This window comes from Cavia porcellus, unplaced genomic scaffold, assembly GCF_034190915.1.
Source record: "Cavia porcellus strain 051 isolate PalLab524CR breed Dunkin Hartley unplaced genomic scaffold, mCavPor4.1 scaffold_24, whole genome shotgun sequence".
In the NCBI taxonomy this organism is placed as follows: domain Eukaryota; kingdom Metazoa; phylum Chordata; class Mammalia; order Rodentia; family Caviidae; genus Cavia; species Cavia porcellus.
The window spans coordinates 37,353,677-37,374,793 of record NW_026947507.1 but is presented as its reverse complement, the minus strand read 5'-3'; the positions used below and the strand labels follow the sequence as shown (position 1 = coordinate 37,374,793).

General features: G+C 39.5%; 1 protein-coding gene across 1 annotated transcript in view; it reads right to left on the bottom strand.

Moving 5' to 3' along the window:
* Nucleotides 1-15,166: 15,166 nt before the first annotated feature.
* The window catches only part of Adam7 (ADAM metallopeptidase domain 7), a 46,174-nt gene continuing 40,223 nt past the window's right edge, over nt 15,167-21,117 (bottom strand). Inside the window, exons 21-23 of the mRNA XM_063234547.1 lie at nt 18,378-18,440; nt 17,089-17,145; nt 15,167-16,040 (exon numbers count right to left, since the gene is read on the bottom strand). Coding sequence (XP_063090617.1) covers nt 15,996-16,040; nt 17,089-17,145; nt 18,378-18,440 — 165 coding nt within the window. The 3' untranslated portion in view covers nt 15,167-15,995. The remainder of the gene's footprint in view (nt 16,041-17,088; nt 17,146-18,377; nt 18,441-21,117) is intronic.

The following is a 21,117-nucleotide window of genomic DNA, read 5'->3' as shown; positions in this document are numbered from 1 at the left end:
GAATGCCTCACTTTTCTACTCTGTGTCTCTATTTATGCTGGCAATTTTCCTCAGGTGAGACATCTACATTCAGCATCATACTGATTTAATTCAGCTGATGTTAAATTGACCACTAGTTTTTAATCCATAGAAGGTGTCGCCCTTCAAGGGAATTAATGAAGTTTTTATGGACTCCAGTTAGTTTCCTTGAGAGTAAGGAGTTAAAAAACAGAGTAAGCCACGTGAGTGTCTAAGGTTGTCTTTCTCAACCTATGATCTTTCTTTCTTACCTTTGCTCCTGCCATGATATAACTACTGTGCTGTAGTGATGTAGCTAGAAGATCCTCACCAGAGTGAGCACACACGGGCTTCATGCTCTGAGTTTTTAGAGCTCTGAGTTAAATAAACTTCCTTTTTTTAAAAAAATAAATCCAGCCTTAGGTATTTTATTATAGCAATAGAAGACAGACTAGTAAGAGGACATATGTATGTGGTTATATCAAATGAATAGCACATTAAAGTCATCAATGGTTCGACTGAATGTCTTCATTTAAAATTTATTCTGTGTGATTCTGGGAAGACTATGTAAGATTCCTGGTCTTAATAAACTTGGTTTAAATGAAATGCAAAGAACATAGCCCATAATTTTATCCTTTCTAAAAATTCAAAACTTGTTAGATTTTTTGGCTCTAAAGATTTTTTTACCCTTATCTATGGAGATAAAAATAAAAGGTCACATGTAAACAATTTAATATTGGAAGGTATAGACCACTTTACAGCCTCTAAGCCTATTGGCACCTGTGGCAGGGAAACTTTTGCAGTCATTTGTGATCATTTTTAAATTTTTGACCTTTTGCTATATGATGCCTCTTTTAGATTACAAATCAAACAATATCACATTACACGTGTGGCATGGGTCTAAAGAATTACTGTCTACTGATTTCTTAAGAAATGTAAATTAGCAACCACTTCTTTGACAGTTTTGAAGGGTCCAAGTGCAAAACTGGGTCAAAGGGCTAATTATCTTTCTCTCTTCCACTGAGCAAAATTTTAGCAAAAGGCCATCATGTAAAAGTTCCCTAACTACAGATTTAAGGATTTCCACATGCGTGATTATGGAGAAATTGGTTTATCTTCTATTTATTTCCACATTGTTTCGAATGCCTAATAATGTCATGAGCAATAATATGAGCAGATTTCCATTTTCTTCTAGTGGCCCATAACTCATCTTGTGGGCTGATTTTATAACTTCAGTGTTTTTAAATTTTCTGACTGTATTGTCTTAATATTCTATGAGACATTTAAGACCTTGCACCAAGTGACATTCTCTACCCATTGCCCCTCATCTTCTATTGTTTCCTAAACATTTACACCTCACTATGTCCTTCCTCAGTATTTTTGTACAAGTGTGTATAGAAATATTTCTGTGTCCAGAATTTCTGTAGTTGAGGAAGGGGTTTCCCTGGCATTTGCGGTGGGCCTGGCAATTTTTAACCCAAAACCCCATGAAGGAGGGTTGGGGACAGTAAGAAAGCCCACTATACTCCCACATTTTTGCCTATTGCTTCCTTCTGGACAAACGCAAAAGGCAGGCAGAAGAGGAAAGTGCTCACTGTTGAACTCCTTAACAGTCAGCCTCTTGCGGGATGGGAAGAGGTGAGAAGTGGATTTTAGACCCACCGGAAGTGCACCCAGTGGAAGCAGCCTGAGGACCGGAGTTTGTGAATAGTCCTGGTCTAGCGAGGAATGGAGAGTGCCAGCCAAAGGGAGGAGGTGGCAAACTGGAGAGAGCAGGCATCCGAGCTATAAGCAGCATGTGAGCATCCTTCTGTCCAACCTGCAGCCCTGTAGGCACATGAGAACCACTGTGGTCTCCCTAGAACAAAAGGAGGAGAACGAGAGGAGAAAATGAGATCCTTCTAAGGCCTGGGGAAGTCCCAAGTGGAGACATAGTAGCTAGGAATGCCCACCCATACCTGTCACAGCCTGGAGGTCTAACTGGGGTGGTTTTGCTGCAGAAACTGCAGTTTTGATCACCATTTTTCTGCTTAGATTTTGAAGTCACAGTACATAAAGACTTGGAATCTCTGAATTATATTATAGTTTATACGTATTCCCTGCCCTAACTTCCAGCTTTGAAGGATATACTCTTTCATATCATATATTGGTGGAGCTTATTTTCACAATCTAAATAGAAGACTGACAGCTATTTCTGTAGTTATCATGCATATTTAATATTGTCTATGAGTGGTGTATACCAGGTGAGAATATCTCATTGGTAAGAAGACTAAGAATATCCAGTGGGTAAGAGGGCCACAAACAGGATTGAAAATATTTCCCTAGTTATGTGTAAAATGAATTAAATAGAATCTTGCACTTTAAAATGAGTGTTTACTGTATAATACAGCATTATAACATTGGAAGTAGTTTTTCTCATTCAGAACAGGCTGACGAAGAGCTGAAAAACTAAAAAAAGCAGAACTTGCACTCTAAGCGGGTATAGCACTCTCCCTACTTAGTATGCTTAGTGCTTTTCCAAGTTTTGAAAATCAAATCTTTCTGCTTCACTTGATATTCGATACGGAGACTACAGTTAAGGCAACAAGTGTCTCTTCTCAAGCCAACCCAATCTCAGCACCCACACACGCTGCTAGTGCTGGCCTGATCTTCCCAACCATGCCTTGATGATCCTCTAGAAGCCCTGCAATTCCTCTGGCTAGCATTGCTTTATAAACATCAAAATGAAAAGCAGTAAAGCAAAATACAGATACTTTTCATTTCTAGTATCTTACTGAAATCCAAGGTGCTGAAGAACAATTTTTGCACTTCTTATAAAGAGAAGAACAATTTTTACACTTCTTATAAATATACTTAACTTCCGTGTTTTTGAGAAATGTAGCATAAAAAAGGAAACTTTTTGACCAAAAAGCTGCTACTGTTAACATCATTATCTTAGTCGATTTTTAACTTTATTTATTTTACTACATTTTTATTAGTACATATTTGTAGTACATCATGATTTCATTCAGAGTTGGGAGCTGGTACATGTGTACAATACATCTTAATTCCTTTTACCTGCCTTTCTCCCTCCTTCCAGCTTTTGGTTCCCTTCTTCTTTGCAAAAGATCTATCTTCCTGTTTCCTATTATTCATGCTTTATTTATTCCTATTATTCATCCTTTATTTGCTCTTTAAATTATTTATACTTTGGGCTTTTCATACATATATATATATATATATATATATATATATATATATTTAAGCTTTGTGTGTCTGATTTATTTCACTTAACATTATTGTTATAACAGATCAAAAGCCCTCTCTGACTTCCCTTATGCATACATAAAACTTCTGCATCCACTTAGCAAAACAACCTTATTAATGAAAATGAGAAAATTGCATTATCATTTTCAAAGTACTGTCCTGTAATGCAGGATCCTTTTACTGTGAGAGTAAATCACTTTAAAACAATCTTTAGGTACTGTACAAACCTTGCTGTTAGCAGTCCTATGTTAGCTGTGCTTCTGGAGCAGAGACACACACAAACCCTGCTAGTGAAAAGTGGGATGCAGACATTCTGTCAAATGCTGGCACCAGGGATGCTGCCTCATGGTTGCAGCAAACAATGGTTTTACCCTCATCCTCTGCAAGCTGCTCATCTCATCCATGTTTTTTTCTTTTTCTTCTCCACAATACTGGGGCTGAAACGCAGGGACTTTCCACTCAATTACAACTCAGCACTTTGTTTTATATTCTGAGACATGGTCTCTCTAAGTCATTAAGTTGCCCAGACTGATTTCTTGTGATCCTCCTGCCTCCAGCTCTTGGAGTGCTGGAACAATAGACCTGCACCACCAGGCCTGGCTTCGGCCATTTATTTTACTTGATGTCTCAGAGTGGCCGTGGATCAACTTACAAAATCAGGGTAGTTTATCCTTTGTGTGGCTGTTGCGTGTGTTGTGTACGTGTATTTGTTCAACTTTTGAGTCCTCTCTTGGTGTTGGAGATCCAAGTTCCTTTTCATCCTTATTCCTGAAAACTGGATGAACTCACACATGCAAATAAACTAAAATGGAAAAGCTAAGCAGGCCATCGGCAGCAGGGGCTGCCATGCCCATACTTAGCCCAGCCCACTTGTTACTTATTCTCTTGCTTTGGGCAGTGCTTGGCACCAGTTCCCAGGGATTTCCGCATGTGGGTATCTGATGTTTCCTCACTGCATCTTTCAAGGCACCCCGAGATCATGCTCCTCTGGTCCAGCCCCACTTTGTTCCCCAGTCACAGTTTCACGTTGGCCTCTGACACTGTGCAGCGATGATAAAGGGAACTTCTTGGTGCTTCCTGGCTTAATCTCAGGAGCAGCCTGCCTCAGCCTGCCTCTCTGAACTCTCCACTGGGGAAAAATTAAAATAATAGCAAAACTTGAGGGAACCATAAAAGTTGCATCTTTTGATGTTTCAACTAGAAAGTAAACTTTCATCAAAACCTCCTAAATTATTCCTTTATATGAAGCACAGCTCTAATTTCTTTTTTTTCCTTCCCTCCTTTCCTTACCACCTTATATATTTTCCTTCCTTCTTTCTTACCTTCCCTAACATTTTTATGTCTGTCTTTTTCTTTTTTGGTTGCTTGCTTCCTTTCTCCCGCCCTCCCTACTTTTTTCCCTCTTTTCCTTTCTTTCTGCCCTTATTTTTTTTTTCTTTCAGACTGAACCTATGGTTTTGCACATACTAAACAAGAGAGCTTCCACTCAACTATCTCCCCATAGCTAGAAATCTATTTTTTTCATTAGCTGATTAAGTCCCATGACACTGCACTGCCTCCTTTGGAAATATTTCTTAAATAAAAACTATGCATAGCTTAAAAGGTCAAAGAAACCTTAAATATTTGTAGTGTAAACCGGGGGCCTTGGTTCCTATTCTTTCATTTCTGGTTCCCTTGGTGTATATTCCATATTCAATCATATGTTGTCTCTACTGCCAGCTATCTCCATATTTCTCAGTAAGTTGCTTATATACTTTCATCTTACATTTATCAGTTTTGTTTATCTACGTCAGGAAAAGAATTATCCGTGATAGAGTTTCTTTTACTTATATTCTCCAATTGTTCCAAAACTCTTAGAGCCAATTGTTTTAAATATTTGAATTGCATAATACATGTGATTATATTTCTTTCCTTGTACATTTTCTCCTAAAGTTAACAACCTTCCTTTATAGTCTTTGTTTCCAGATCTCCGACACAGAGTTCTTCACCCTGATGCAGTGGTCACTGTAGTCTGACGATGATTCTGTAGGAAGGGGGAGGGCTGGACACTGTGCGGTGCAGTGCTGGGTGTCAGCAGCATCTCAGAACTCTTCTCACTGCTCTTCACTCCCTTCATCCCCAAAAATGCCTCCGGACACTCCCACATCAACCTGTGCAAGAACCACTACTCCGTCAGGTCTCCAAACCATTGCTCAGAAAGGTAGCAACACTTTGTTATCCTCTCTCACCGAGTTCCTTTGTGTTTATCTCTTTTTGAAGAAACTCTATGGAGGTCTTGGCCTCCCCTCCTCAGCCCACGCAGGCCCTCAGGGCTCCTCATCGGGCAGTCATCCTGAGACTGAATTTCTGCCAACCCAGGGAATTCCCTTCATTTTTCTACCACATTGGCTCGCCTGCCTCTCCTCCCAAATCTTTGATGTTCTTGTTCTATTGGCCTCTTAAACGATAGAGCAGGTCCTCTAACAAGTTTTTAAGACACAGTTTTGAAAGCATCCATTGTGGAAATGTTCTTCCTATCCTTGTAAAGGATTGTTAAGTTTGGCTAGAGCCTGGATTTTGGTTTGAAAAGCATTTTCCCTCCATACTTACAGGTTTGCTGCTGCACCTTCTCTTACTGCACTGAGAAATGTAACGTTGGCCCTGACTCTCATTCCTTCCTTAAAACCGGGATTTTGTCTGTGGAGATTTTGGGAATCATCACTCTAAGCCCAGTGACCCGATGTTGTACTATGACATTTAAGATGGGTATTTTCTACCTGGAAATTTACCTGCTTCACTTTTGGAAAAAATGTTTTTTTTCCACTTTCATATTCCACCATTTTCTTTTCTGCCGCAACAAAAACATAATTAGTTATAATTTTTTTTAAATGATGGCAACCTACCCTATCATTAGTCCAGTTCGATACAGTAGATCTCCAGATTTTCTCTTACATCTTTAAACTACTTTTTCATTTTTGTTCTCAATCTTATCTCCCTAAAGGTGCTGTGATCTAGATCATTTTCTTCAGTACTGCAATGAAAATCACTAGTTCTCTCTTTGGATATGTCTAAAATATTATTTTACACACCCATCGTATGGGAGGCCTGTGTGAAATGAACCCAGGGTTTCTCAGACACTAGTAAGCACTCTACCACCAATCTACACCCCCAGCTCAATTTAACCTTTAATTTTAAATTTTCTATATATGTTTTAAAATTCTACTGATTATTTTTGCTTATTTTTTTTCCATTGGGAGGTCATTTTCTAATTCTTTTAATAGAAAAATGTTCGTGGTTTGTATTTTGAATATGTTGATTCCAACAGTGATTATGTCTGTGGAACTTAACAGTCGTGTTTACCTCTTCCAGCGATTTCTAATCTTGATAACTTAACTCCAACTCTGTTACAATTTGCTAAAATATAGTCTCATGTTCACAGGAATCCCGCTGTGAGCACAATACAGAGGCTGTGATTAAAGTTTCTTATTTTAGCTTACAGCTCCGAGTTTGGGTTTCTTATCGTATCTTGCTTCTAGGGATTTCTTTTTCTTTTATATCAGAATAGCATGAATTTTTAAGTGAGTTAGGTATTAAAAAACAAAAAGCTTGCCAGAACTTTTTGATTTGTAACCATTTTTCCAGTGATTAATGAAATTCCAATTCCTTATTTGGACCCAATCAAACATAAGCTTGTGGGTCGGGGACTAGATTCCCCTTACTAGGACTATAGACAGAAATTTAAAGGACGTAAAGCACCAAACAAATAATTTGAAACACAAGATCACAGTAAGGGATTGTGAGCCTGAGATATTAGGATGATGTAGCTGAACCATGTATTTTTCCATTCACTGTTGTGAGAGTTTCCAGGCTGCAGCACAAATGAGGGGGATCCCTGGTTGAGCCTGGCAGATGCCCTGTCTTGAGCAGATGTTGCCCAGAGGTGGGGTGGAGGACAGCAGTTACACTGCACAGCAGGGGCTGGCAGAGAAGAGAGAGCTGCACAGAAGTGGAACCCGGAGTGGCGGGGATGTGTAGAACCCCTGAGGGTATTTAACAAGGCACTGATCAATCAGCACGCTCAGGAGGAAACCACCCAAGTTCAGGGAAAGCACCAGTCAGAGTTTATGAGCAAATGCATGTGGATCTCACATGAATGAATTATGTCCCTCCGTACCAAGAGGGGGAACTTCATAATTTTGGGGTGCCTAGTAGTCAGAAAGACCTTGCCTTAGTGGTAAGGAGTGAATATCCCTAAACTCAACACTTCTCTGGTCCTATGTAATAAATCTTAAAATCAAAAGCTGAAAAGACCAACTTGTTAGCTGAGTGCACACTGGGAATCTCAGTGCTCTAGAGGCTGAGGCAGGAGGATTTATCATGAGTTTGAGGTCAGCCTGGGCTACAGAGTGAGTTCAAAGCCAGTGTGAACTATATAAAGGTGTAAGACTCTATGTAAAAAAAAAAAAATCAAATTGCTTCCAAATTGTGTCACTGCTTCTCAGAGAAATCTTCAAAAGTATGTATGTCAACAACAACAAAAAAATCTAGTACCAGCAAGGGTGGCATTTGCAATATGTAATGATCAGGCATGTACAAGAACAAAAGTATGACCTTTAATCAAGAGAAAACTTCATTAAAATTAAACAGAAGTAACACAGATATTGAAAGAAAAAATATTACAATGGTGTTTGTAACAGTACTTAATATATTCTGAACTTTGAGCAAAAGCATGGAAAATATTAAAGATAGCTCTAGAAGGGCTCATGGGAAGGCTTTTCAGTTCTTTGTAGCTGTGGGAAATTTCCTGAGTAGTGTCACAAGCTCCTCGTTTTAACCATCCTTTTGAGAGTTACCAGGGATAATACACTGCATGAAAAGCTAGGGGAACTGAGTCCAATTTCTAGAATTATCAACATTTCAGTTATTTTCCATGTCTCATTTAACTTTATTGGATTTCATTGTGACTATCTCTAAAAAGAACAGATTTGTTTTAAATTGAAAACAGTACATGAGGAATTTGCTCTGTACCACACCTTGTGTCCTTGTTCAAGGTCTCAGATATACCGCAGAAAGCACAGTAACTAAATAAAATTGAATATATATTTTCAAATAAGTTTTGTAAGCCATGTGTGCTAATGTACTTTTATTGTCATAGAGCTTTTGTGTTCTTATTTATGTGAAAGTCAGCTTAAAACTTGACCTCCATCATTCTAATTAGTTTTTCTACTCGCATTTTGTTTCTTGGTGAAGGAAGAGATAGAGCCCCATCTTTGTCATTTAGAGATGTAGGAGACACAGGATGTCTTCTCTTCCTCTCATTCCTGCTCCTCATGGAATCAAGAAAAAGCACCTTCTTTCTGTTTAGTTTGTATTTCCTATTAGTACATGCTTACAGAGAGAGCTTCTTGAAGCCATCCTCTGTTCTTGTTTCTCCCACTGCTGATCTCTATGAGCCTTGGGAGCTTGTAGCTTGGCTTTTACAAGAGACTTTCTCTAATTCACACTCAAATTTGTGACTTTTTTTTCTCCTAAAATCCAAATGTGACCATGCTACATTCACTTAAATTATTGGCTGAGTCCATAGCTGCTGAGATAACCACCACATGAATACCAAGCCTTGGTTACTTTAATCGACAATCACACCCACTTTTCTGGGTGGCCTCCTAGCTCAGCTATACCAGGCAACTCACAACACATGTGCCCACCAAACTACATTATGCACCCATTCACTGCCTCTCCTTGAAATGCTGATTCTCTACTTGGAAAGCCTTTGGAGCTTTGTGAAGATCTTGATACAAGTCTGCTTATCTAAAGCTTTTTATTTCAATCAACCATGTATGCTTCCTTTTCTTTCCCCTGAGTAATTCACACTATTTTCTTCCTTTGTGGTCTCCATTACATTATTGTGTAACTGTCTATTTAGAAGTCCATTTCGCTTTCTCATGATGCTTAGGTGTCTTAGGGAAGAGCTCTTGAGACACTCTCGCATTTTTCATGTCAAGCATAATAGCTCAACTATGAAAAGAACAGAGTGAGTACTGCTGGATGAAGGAGTGAATGAATAACCAAAACCTAAGTGATGTCAATTCATTCATACTATTTATTCTGATATTTGTACACCATTTTTAAAATCTGAAACAGAAGTATTCCTGGCTTCTGTCTCTACTCTTGCTTAGTTTTAGGAGAGACCTCTGGAGATCCTTGTGAAGAAGATCCTCATTTGGCTGTGCTTTGATGCAGGGCAGGGTGGCATGTAACTTGTTTTATCATTTCTGCTTCTAACCCTAAGTGTCCTCTCACTTGGAGACCATTCGATGGGTGGCGCCTCACAATTTATGTCTGAGGTTGGGATATTGAATGTCACCGTGTCCAGCTGGTGATATGTTCAGCACAGGAACTGGTTACATTAACTAGATGGAATGGATTGACTCATTTTTCTTCAGAATTGCGTGGCAGTGCCTCAATACTGAGGCATCAGATTTCCTCGGTGTTCTGTTCATGACAACGCTCCTTCCTTCCCTCCTCCTGCCCCAGCCCTGCAGGAGGTGATGACATCTTGAAATTTGCCAGTGTCCTTCTTCAGAGAGAACATCAGGGACATTTCTGAGAAGATCAAATTCATCTTCCACAGACTTCCTTGGTGAAGCTGGAGAGGAATAGCCCTAATTCAGAGAAGTGTGCTACTCAAATTGTTATTCTCCACCCGAGGCTTACTGACATCCACTGTGACAGCAAGAGGCCAATGCTGAAAATGGGGGTGGGAAAATAAACCGTTCAAGAATGAATGAGAATTATTCTATATGCTGAGGGATTTGTCTCACATTATTCACACTTTTCTAAAATGTGAACAGTGATTTCCACCTTGAGTCCTATTAGAATAACAACGACCTCTGAAGTTTATATGCCCCCTAGTTATGATTTTGATGAACTGGAGATTATGTGAGAGTGAAAGTGACACTGCTGCTTTGCAAAGAAAACGTGGGTGAGGGTGGATGGCCCCCGCTAATTGGTCTCTGCTACCCTGTGTCTTTTGGGATCAAAGCTGCCCTTTCTGGTATGATCTGAGGTCATTCAATTGGCCCTTGTGACTCTGTAGTCAGCTCAGAACCAGAGTGTGTGACAAAAAAATTCATATCACAGCTTTGGTCAGAGGTTTGTTCACATTTCTGTTTTTCTATTTACCAGCTGTGTGTTTGAGGACCTCTTATTCCTGGTTCCTTCATCTGTGAAATAATTCTTTCCCGGGAATGTAAAAGGGCGTAGCAGGTGCCTGGAGTCATGGAGGTGCTATTCAGATACTGTCCTTTTGTCTGTGTTCAAAGTAACGGCTCGTCTGGTGCGTTCTGTATTTATTAAAGCAAGAAACAAAGCCGTAGCAAAGGGCTCTGTCTCTTTATTGATCACTGCCAAGCTCCGGCCCCCCCGGCCTCTGCTGTCAATAATGCTCTGCTTTCCCTTGCCTACACTGTGGTGGCAGAGGCAGCTGCAGAGTTACTGGAGCACACTGCGTGGAATTGAACACCACCTAGCGACAGTCCTGTCTGTGGGAAGCCGACTTCACTACCTGAGGCCTCTGTAAAACAAAGATGCTGGGATCACAAAGCACGTGCCTGTTAGGTGGTGGTTTCTGGGGGCTACGGGAGGAGGTGCTACAGCCTCCGTTTCCCCACAAATAAAGCTCTCCCTTCAGCAGCAGCATCCCACCAACCTCTGTCTCAGTGGGGTGACGGCTGCTTGGCCTTGCCATTTCCTTCCTTGCTGTGTAAACCCGTACAGCATTGTTAATGTTGCTGCCCAGGCTGGAAGTTTGGTGGGGGAAAAGTGAAAATGACAGTAAGATAAATTAATTTCACTTGCATGTGTGTATGTGTGTGTTGAATTTTTTTTCTGCCAAAATCGTTTTCATGCCAGCAGCATAGTAGCAATTAAAAGCATGCCGTTCTTAGTTTGCAATCCTATTTCAAAGAGACACTACTTGGTACTGTACTGTTTAATCTGCTATCTGTCAAATTATTTGACTTATTTTGATCTTAACATTCTTAATAGGGGTTAGAGTTATTTTAAATGCAAACTATGCATGCGAAGTGCTTAGACTAACACCTGGAAAAGCGAGTATGCTCCACAAATGCCACACCTGTCCACCCTGTTATTGCAGTGAATCACTAACGTCCTTGTGTTAACAGCCCTGTGTTTTAATTCTACTTCTCCTAGATGCTCTAAGATGACTCTGTACAATTTCTCTTTAGCAAGCTAATGTTCCTATGATCCTGAAGACTCCCCTTTTCTGAATCTTTTATCCCCGGAGAACCCTGATGTTTAAAGTTATATATGTTGTATATAGCAATCAATATGCATTCCATGTAGCTCAAAATTACAGCTTTTCCGGGGGAGAAAGATGTTAATGGGTTCTGCCAAGGGCCAATACAGCCACTTCCTTACACAAAGGCTCTTGAGATTTCTGAAAGCCTGACTTTCTATTAGAAAGTGATCAGGAAGCTTCCAATAAGCCCTGGAACTAATCGATATTTCTCACTCTTCGGTGATGATTAGCAGAGGGACATGGGTTGTCATCAAGGATCCACCAGTAAGTCAGATAAGACTCACAAGCTGCTGGCTTTTCTTGACATGTATTATCCATTACACATCCCTGGGGAGGGGGAAGCACCTCCGGTTTCCATGGCAGCTGTGGACCATGTTAATTTTGCAGGCTTTCAACAAAGAAAGAAAGAAAGAAAGAAAGAAAGAAAGAAAGAAAGAAAGAGAAAAGAGGACAAAAAAACCCAATAAACAAGTAATACATAGTTGAAAAACCAAAAATGAGACCCCCACAATAGTTTCCAGGAGACTCAATTATTTGGTCTATTGACTTCCCAACATCAAGGTTGTTGACTTTAGAATAAAAATAAAGAGAATTTGCCTTTCCAATCAAAAAATTCCCATCCAAAGGTTTCCAGATGTCAGTTTGTCCTCCTTTTGTTTAGGAGTGGGGCTACCTGTGTTTGCTTTAGCCTACACCCTGCAGAGTAGACTGTATCCTGGATAATTTACCTAGATTTTCACTGCTAACAATCAAGAATATAATTAAGCAAGTTTCTTAATAACTTTAATGTCAGGATTTTGAAGAGCTAGTGATGACTGGGAAAGACTAGACTCACCAAGAGGTTTTCCAGCTACTCTGAAATTTACTTTAGCTATGTGGCCACCTAGTGGTCCCATGAATGTCATTCATGAATCCTCAGCTCTGTAGACTTCCACATGGCAATAAGGATGTTATTACCTTCCTTTAGAATGTAACTTTCCCATCTTAGTACATCCAGTGTGAATTTTATACTCAATGGCAGTGGCAGAGAGGCTGCGTGGAGGTGGTTGATATCTAAAAATACTTGACCCAGTATTGGGGTTCTTGGTTATTGGCCTTGAAAGGAGGAAAGTGCTGGATCATCACTGCTTTATTTCTCAAAGAACTAATGTAGAACTTGAGGTTCCTTTGCAAATGTCATTTATGCAGCTTATGATAACAGATATGGGCTGAGGTGATTTTCTGAATGTTTTTGACAGTGACTTGCTGATTTCAGTTGCAGAATTCATTGCCAGTCACACGCTCCTGCCCTGAGCCCTTTCCTGTAGTGTGTAGCACCTGATGTCTCTGCTCAGGATTTCACCCTTGTTGATGTATTATATCCTATTTTTCTATGAATCACCCCTCAGTCTGCTTCATTTAGTGTTCAGTGAGTTGAGTACAGCTTTTACTTAAATCCCAAATCCCAAGAGCATATGGAACTCCAGCCCTTAGGCCACTGTGTGTGGGGTGCTTAGCGGAAGCTCAGCTGGTTTCCCTTCTAGTGAATTTTAATTCTTATGAAGCACTTTCTCAGGTCCCTGTCTCCATGCATACACATCCCAGGAGTATGTGGGGAAATAGCTGAAATATGCACCTCTGGCTGGTCTGCTCTTCATTTCAGCTGAGACTACAAATTTGAGCTAGTGAAAATGCATCTTTGTCCTATTTGTTTCCTGTAGGTTGCTATTTTTGCTCATAAAACATTTTTTCCCTTCTTCAACCCAAATACAGCCCAATGAGGTCATAAAAGGATAGAGGGCTTGGGGAACAGCTCAGTGGTGGACAACATGATTAGCATGAACTGGGCCTTAAGTTCTACTCTTAGCATTAAAAGTAATAAAAGAAGGAAAGAAAGAAGGGGTGAAGGAAGGAAGGATGAGTGGAAGGAAAGAAGAATGGTGGGTGGAAGGGAGGAAGAAGAGACAACAGGGGGAAAGAGGATAGATGGAAAATTGGAAGATATGAGTTATTGGAAGGGGATGGATCTATAATGAGCTCTGAAGCTCAAGCTTCTCTCACTTCTGACAAATCTGCCTGTGACCACGTCAAGGTGAGCATGACCCAGCTGCAGAGCCAGCCCAATACCCCACCCAGAATTCCAGAAGTTAGCAGACTTGTGAGTTCAGGCAGGGTCCAGCAGCAGGAGGACGAAGCACGCAGCAGAGCAGCAAGAAGCCTTAGACCATGGATCTAGCAGATCTGCCCATCCCCAGCAGTATTCCTGTCAGCAGGCATGGAAGCAATAGAAAGGATTCAGAAAGAGCCAGAAAGCATGAGACTAGAGTGACATGAGTAGAACCTGGAGACCCTGGTTCTAGGCAACAGGATGAGATACAGGAACGCAGCTGTAAAACTGGGAGAAATCCAGGATTAGAGACCAGTGGAGCTTGTGTGGAGTTTGTGGAGACATCACAACCAGAAAAACTGACTATAGCCTCTGGTTAGCAAAATGGCTTCATTTCAGTTCTTGCTACTCTCTGTCCTAGAGAATGGAGCTAGAACTCCTGACATACACACCTGCGCAACCACCCTGAACTTTGTGGGGCAAACTTCTCTTCAGTAGCTGAACCACTAGTAAGGAGGAAACACAAAGCTTGCTTCCTAATCTGTGCCTGGCTCAGGAAGGAAAGAGAGGAACTCTCAGAATGGAGAAGTGAGTGGTAGCATTTGAGAGGGACTGGACAAAACCCTAAGACCTGGTGTGAGAAGCCTGGGAAGTCAGAGAGTACTACCTGAAACCAAAGAAGTCTTAGCTGTCAGAAAGCCCAGGTTTATTTGAAAACAACTAAAGATTAGCCAGACAGCTATTAGGCAGGAGAATGTGGCTACTACCCGACATATTTATAACTGAGAAGAAGCAATTTGGGAAAATTACTAATCAGAAATTGGTAGTTAGATGGATCTCAAAGCAGAACTGGATGGTGGTGATTTAGTCTTCCTGAAAAGATATGGGAATAATAGCAACAAAAAAATTGAGATGGTGATCCTTTAAAAAAGGGAGTAAGATATTACTAAAATGAGTATTATTTGAGTTTACAGAGGTGGAATATGATCAAAACATGTTTTATGCATACATGAAATTACCATATTGAAACTGAATATTTTGTAAAAGTAAAAAGCATCAACAACAATATATTCAAAATGCGAATGTTTCATCAACATAGGTAGTAATCAAGAGAATAGGAACATATCACTGTCTCTTAATTTTAGGCATCAGAGGATTATTGTTTGCCTTAATGAAGCTACTTTGTGTCAGTCATGGAGTTTCTCATTCTTCTTCCCACAAATTTAATTAAAATATTTAAATGGCTGTCATTTGCTTCATGAATACATTTACAAGTCATTTTGTAAAGTGGTCATTTTGATGCCAACAAAGTCCTAGGAAGCCTGCAGGTGTGGAGGGCTTCGGCATGGTTGCCTTGCACTCCACTGAAGGGAAAGCAAATGGGTGGAGCCTGCAGTGTCACCAAGGGCAACAGCCTTTCTTCCTTGTCTGCAGCCTTCATTCAGTTCACTGAATCAGAACATTTTCATTTAGTACTTAAGAACTTTATATTTTGTATATGAAAAACAAAATAACAGTCATAGGCTTAACAGTTCCCAAAGAGAAAAGAAAACGCAGGAGAACCTACAGAGAGGCAGGGACAGAAGGAGACAAGTCATTCCCAAGACAGCCCCAAGCGTCATCCCCAAGTAACAGCGCTCAGGAACTACACAGGAAGTATGTAGGCCTTGTACCCTGAAGACCTCTGAAGCCCTGCATGGAGATTACAAGCTTTTGCTCCCAGCTTCTAAACTATTCACCCCTCCAGCTTCACCCTGAGCTTCTTAAGGAATTCTAGAAAGACAAAGCTAAGAATTCAGAGCAGCCAGGAGCTTTTGTGTCCTGTTGCTAGTGGGGGTGATTTCAAGGTCTATTTTGTAGTCACCTCAACTACTGCTCCGCCTCTCTCACTGCTTATTAACTCCTGAAAACTATGTCCCTCACCCTGGCACTTCCCTCCTTGGCATTTGTGCAAGAAACAGTTGCATTGAAACTAGATTTCGTGATAATGTCACATTCAAATTAAAGCGAGTACTTCATGCCCCCAAAGAAGTAACCATTTACAAATGATATTTTGCTTCCGAAACTCCCGGTTTTAAGTTATCTTCCAAGTTTTGATTTTTTAAAATTAACTAGTTTAGTATTTTGCAGCAGAACACTAGAGCAAAAAGATTGCTTATATTTATATTAAAGTGTTTGAAAAGCCACAAGACATTTGTTTTTCTGTAGCATATGTCTATGACATAGGTTGTGAATTCTATAAGTAATATTAGCAGAAAAAAATTGTTTCTCTTAAACATTTCTTGACTTCATAAAGATCATTTGCGAAATTACTGAAATCTATGTAGGAAATTTCTAGTGAAGACTGAAGATCTCACATCCAGGTTCTCAACCCAGGCTTGCAGAACCATTCTGGGTATCCACTTTCAAGTTCTAAATGGAAACAGATGGTTACAAATAAGTTGCTGTCTGTAAAGTCCATAAATATGTACTTTAGTCACTCATTTATGTCTACTAATTGGAATGACTTTCCTGGATTCTGTTCTACTATGTATGTTCACACTTCTAAAGACCTCCATAGCCATGATTTATTATGCACTTTTAAATGTAGAGGTCAATAGCAAGAAAAAGGGATAATTTTTTTCCAGTACAAGGCCCCAAGCGTTTGCTTAGATTAGGGTGTCCCCACTTTCCACACTGGGACAGGTTTGCCACTGTGCAGGGGAAGGATCAGGATGTTTTATGCATGCATGAAATTGCCATATTGAAACTGAATGTTTTGTAAAAGTAAAAAAATCAACAACAATATATTTCAAATGTGAATGTTTCATCAATGTATGTAGTAATCAAGAGAATAGGAAGAGCCAGTGCACCTGCATCAGACAGGAGCCCTTCCAAGAAGGACTTGTGCAGGAAGACTTGATACCGATCCAGACTGAGTACATCATGGAAATGCAAAGCAATGGAGGAAGGCCGGAAAACAAACACTCAGAAATGTAGCCAAACAATAGTCCTTTGTCTTTGACAAAATTCCCGACTTTTTCTCATATTTCCAAAATAGCAATTTTAAATGTGAAATCATCCTTTACCTTCAGTCATTTATTAATTTAGTAAGTAAAAATCATGGAGAACAATGTTCCTTTTCTGCAGTTACCAACACAATTATGCCCTTAATTACTTCTAGAACTCATCGGTATGTGTACTGTGGCTAACAGAAATTTGAGAGAAAAGTGTTGCTTTTCTAATTTCTAATATACATGGAGACCGTAAACACTTGAATTTTAATTTCTTCCTTCAACCATGTTCAAAACTCTTGGAATAAAACATTCTTGGCAGAATTCTCTGTTGGACGTGTCAGCATATAATGAAAATCTCAGGCATTCTATTCTCTTGATACAAGGACCCAACCTCAGTCAACACAAAAAGATGCCAGCATTTGTAACACAGAAGGGAGAAGTACTTCCTGTCACTGGGAACCTACCACATTGGCATTTGGTTTGGAATCCATAATTCCTCTTGGATCTTTACTTGCAGATTTCTGTAATAAATTAATGTATATTAGGAATTGCAACAGATATTGGAGACAAACACTATAAGAGCACACACACACAGAGATCATTTCTTGCTCTGGAAGTGGAAAATCTGAGATGTTTGTAAATTCCTCTGGGATAGTGATGGAGTGGATAGTTCTGATTAAATAAAGTTTATCAGAAATCATTAGTCCACATAAACTCATAAATCTTAGAATATATTAATTAAGAGACTTACAATCATTTTTTAAGCGTCACTCAGGTACTATTTTCCCTAGTATCCCAGTAAAACCTGTTTTCAAAGACAGATGGCACTGGTTCCATGGAGAACTGGGTCATCTGATCCTACATCTCAGCAGTACTTTCTAGTACAACCTGAAATCCTTTCATGTGATCTGCAGTTTTTGAGGGCTCACTGCCTAAAATCTACTATGATTCCCTACTATGATTACTTACTTTCTGTCATGCATTTAAAAAAAAAAAATCTTTAGCATGTTGCATGCAGTGGCACAGGCCCGTAATCCCAGCAGTCTGCAGCAGGAAGATCATACAATTGAGGTCAGCCTGGGAAAATTAGTGAGATCCTGACTCAAATATTTTTTAAAAATAAACTTGTAAGAGGGTATGGGTGCTGGGATACAGTCCAGTGGGGAAGGCATTGCTGATTTTGCAATACAAATGTGAGAATCTTGGTGCATTCGGTGCCCACTTCTGGAGGTCCTGTAATGGATGACTTCGAGGATGTGTAGGAACTAAAAATCTGGCTGATTCCAAGGGGCTCTGTAATGATGTTTTGTTTTTTTAAACACTGACTGAAAGTACTAGAGTCCTTGAGCTGTTCAACCCTCCTTAAAACTCATCGGATGTGGGACTAGGATTAGGGTGAAGGGATTTGGCATTTATCTTGGGGCAAAACATTTGGGGTGAAAATAAACTCAAAAATCTGGTGAATAACACTAATGTGTCTTGAAAATTTGCAGTTAGTTGACAAGAATCGACAACGTGTAAAATGACACCATTTTAATGATAGGGCTGCTCCAGGCTTTGCACAACTCACCTTATTCTGCTAACCCTGAGAAGTTTGTTTCTGTATCAGGAGCGTGCTACTTTTACCTCCAATCAAAGGCCTGTGTGATATTACTGAGCCTTTGTCAGGAACCAATAGGAGGATAAGTGGCATCAAAGTTACTATGAAATACACATAGACTACCCCAGGCAATGGAAAGGGGCAGGAGCATACCAGACTGATATAGTGGGGACTTGAATAGCTGGGCGGAAGGCTCTCCAAGGATTCTTCAGTATTCTGTTAGTTAAAAAAGAAAAAGCCCTCATCATTACCATGCAAATTGTGCTCAGAAAGTACAACTATTTCTCAAGCCCACAGAATATATTTCTCAGCTTGGAATGTATTCCTAGTAAATACACAGATACCAAAAGGCATGGAAACAATATTCTCTCATAGACTTGTAGCAGATGGATTTAAGGTCTAGCTATAAGGCTAACTCACACAGGAGAAGCACGGGGGCTTCTTTACATGCTGTGATTTGCATAGCACCAGGTGGGGCTTCTAGCTACTTGTCTGCATCCTGAAATTCAACAGCCTGCCACATTACTTTGGCTTTGGCAAGTCTTTGGGAACTTCCAGAACTGCCCATTAAAATACACATGGGCTTGAGTGAGACCACCCTCTTTGTGGTGCCTTCTGTTAACTCCCAGAAGATGACAAGAACACAGGAAAGCAAGGCTCAGTGACTGCAGGACCTGGGACAGGCACTGAATGCTGAGGAGAAGCACCAAACATCACTGAATGTGACAGAGAAATCACAGCAATGAACTTTCCCAGCACAGTTGTGCTGAGGATTGGCTTTTGGTAAGAAACTCACGTATCAAACAGGTGTGTTGCTAAATCACTATTATTTGTTTAATATTATGATACATATAAAACCCTAGAATGTGAGAGTAGAGGGCCCAAACTCTCCTATAAAATACATGTTCATAAGTCCTGTTATCATATAGCAGGTAACACGAGTAATAAATAGAATTTATGCTGAACTTCAATAAATATTTATCAAGCTTCTCTTCTCAGTACTCTTATTTCAGTCCCAAATCCAAACCCTCTAAAAGAGTTTACAGTCCTGAAATGTAACAATGTAGATGTTCTGAACCCATTTATTATGCTCAGACCTCTTTGCTTCACCCCCTTCTCTGGGTGTGTGGCTAATTTACATATTAATTTAAGGAAGCCTTAAGTAGAAAAGAAACTGAAACATCATGTAAGACATTGTAGGTAACCAACACATATTAAGTGCTAAATATATATCAAACATTGTGCTTAGTAGTTTGGCATATGGTTTTTATTTAAAACTCAGTGCAAATCTCTGGGATTGATATTAGCCCTGTGTGGTTTCATATCAGAGAATCTTCATCCAAGCTTAGAAAACATCACATACTATTTTGTGTTTAGAAAAATAGACAAGTAAGGTTTGTTTTTACCATCTCAGGGTTACTACTAGTATAATAAGGTGTATAAATAGATAAAAATGATTATAAACTGTCATACAACAAACTAACTTAACCATCCACCTCTGAAGAGTTCAGTGAACAGGAGTGTTTATGCTGAAACGTCCCATGTCCTGTGTGTGTTCATGGGAACGGAAGGTGACATGGTCCCCAGCATAGTGTAGGAAAGACACAGTATATTGGAGGTAGAACTTCTGGGAAAGTCTTAAAACACCCGGAACTTGTCACTTAGGCTTACAGTTTGAGCCTTTCCCCCCTCCTTTCCAGGAGTTGGGTCCTAATGGCATTTATCATTTTTAATCAGAAAAATCTTGTAAAGGTTTGCTTGCTTCTTTAATCTGCCTTTGTAAGGCTAGCTTTGTAGCTACTTAATCTGCATAGATGCTTTTTTTTTTTAGTGAGCTGAATGCTTTGGAAATCACAGCTGTCTGGGTACCGAACAAGTCACACTTTGTGGGGATTTTCGCAGGATTTTCATTTCTTTTTTTGGTGTAGTAGTTTACGAAGCTGCTATGTTAACGAACGCTCTACTTTGTCTGAATACATACAAAAATAAACACAAGTGCTGAGTATATGAGGGATTTTCACAGATGGATTTTCACAGATGAACACACCTTAGTGACCAAACCCCACTTAGAACAAAAATAAAAATTCAAAGTCGTGCGTGAAAATCCTCCCTTCTATAAAGTATCTGCTATCCTGACTTCTACTACCAGATTTGATTTTGCTACTTTTTGAGCTATGATGTAATATAATCTATAAGCTTAAACTTTGCTTTTGAACTTGGCTTCTTTTACTAACAGTGTTTTTCAGAGATTTATTTGTGTTGTAAATAACAGTAATTCAATTCTCTTCCTTTCTCTCTAGTGGCCCATCACATCAAATGCAAATTCATTTATTCTCTTTGCACCTTTAGGATGTTTTGACTTCTCAACTCTTGCAAATGATGATGTTGGAATATTATAAATATTTTGTGAGATGCACAGTTCTGTTCAATGTATTTATGCCAGAAAATTATAGATTTTGAAATATACGTTTGACTAATTTTAGTATATAATATCAATTCTTCCTATCAGTTTTACTGCTCATACTTTATTTGGGAATTCTCATTGTTTACATCCCCATTTATACATCTGATTGTTTTATTTATTTTAAATCTTTTTATAAGTAAATAAATTATAGATTAAAACCACAAATGCATAAAACAAATACAGAACTTAATAAATTGTGTAAGTCAAATGCTCTTATATTTCGTGTCTTGCTGAAGACTAGGACTTGAACCAGGCATGACAGTACAATCCTATAATCCCAGAACTCTGTAGGAGGGTTGCAGCAAGTTTGGGGCTAGCCTGGGTGACATAATACATAGTTCAAGGTCAGCCTGAACTACATAAAAACCCTGTCTCAAAAAAAATTACAAATTTTTCTCTGGACCCTATAAATTTGATATGTTGTTTAAT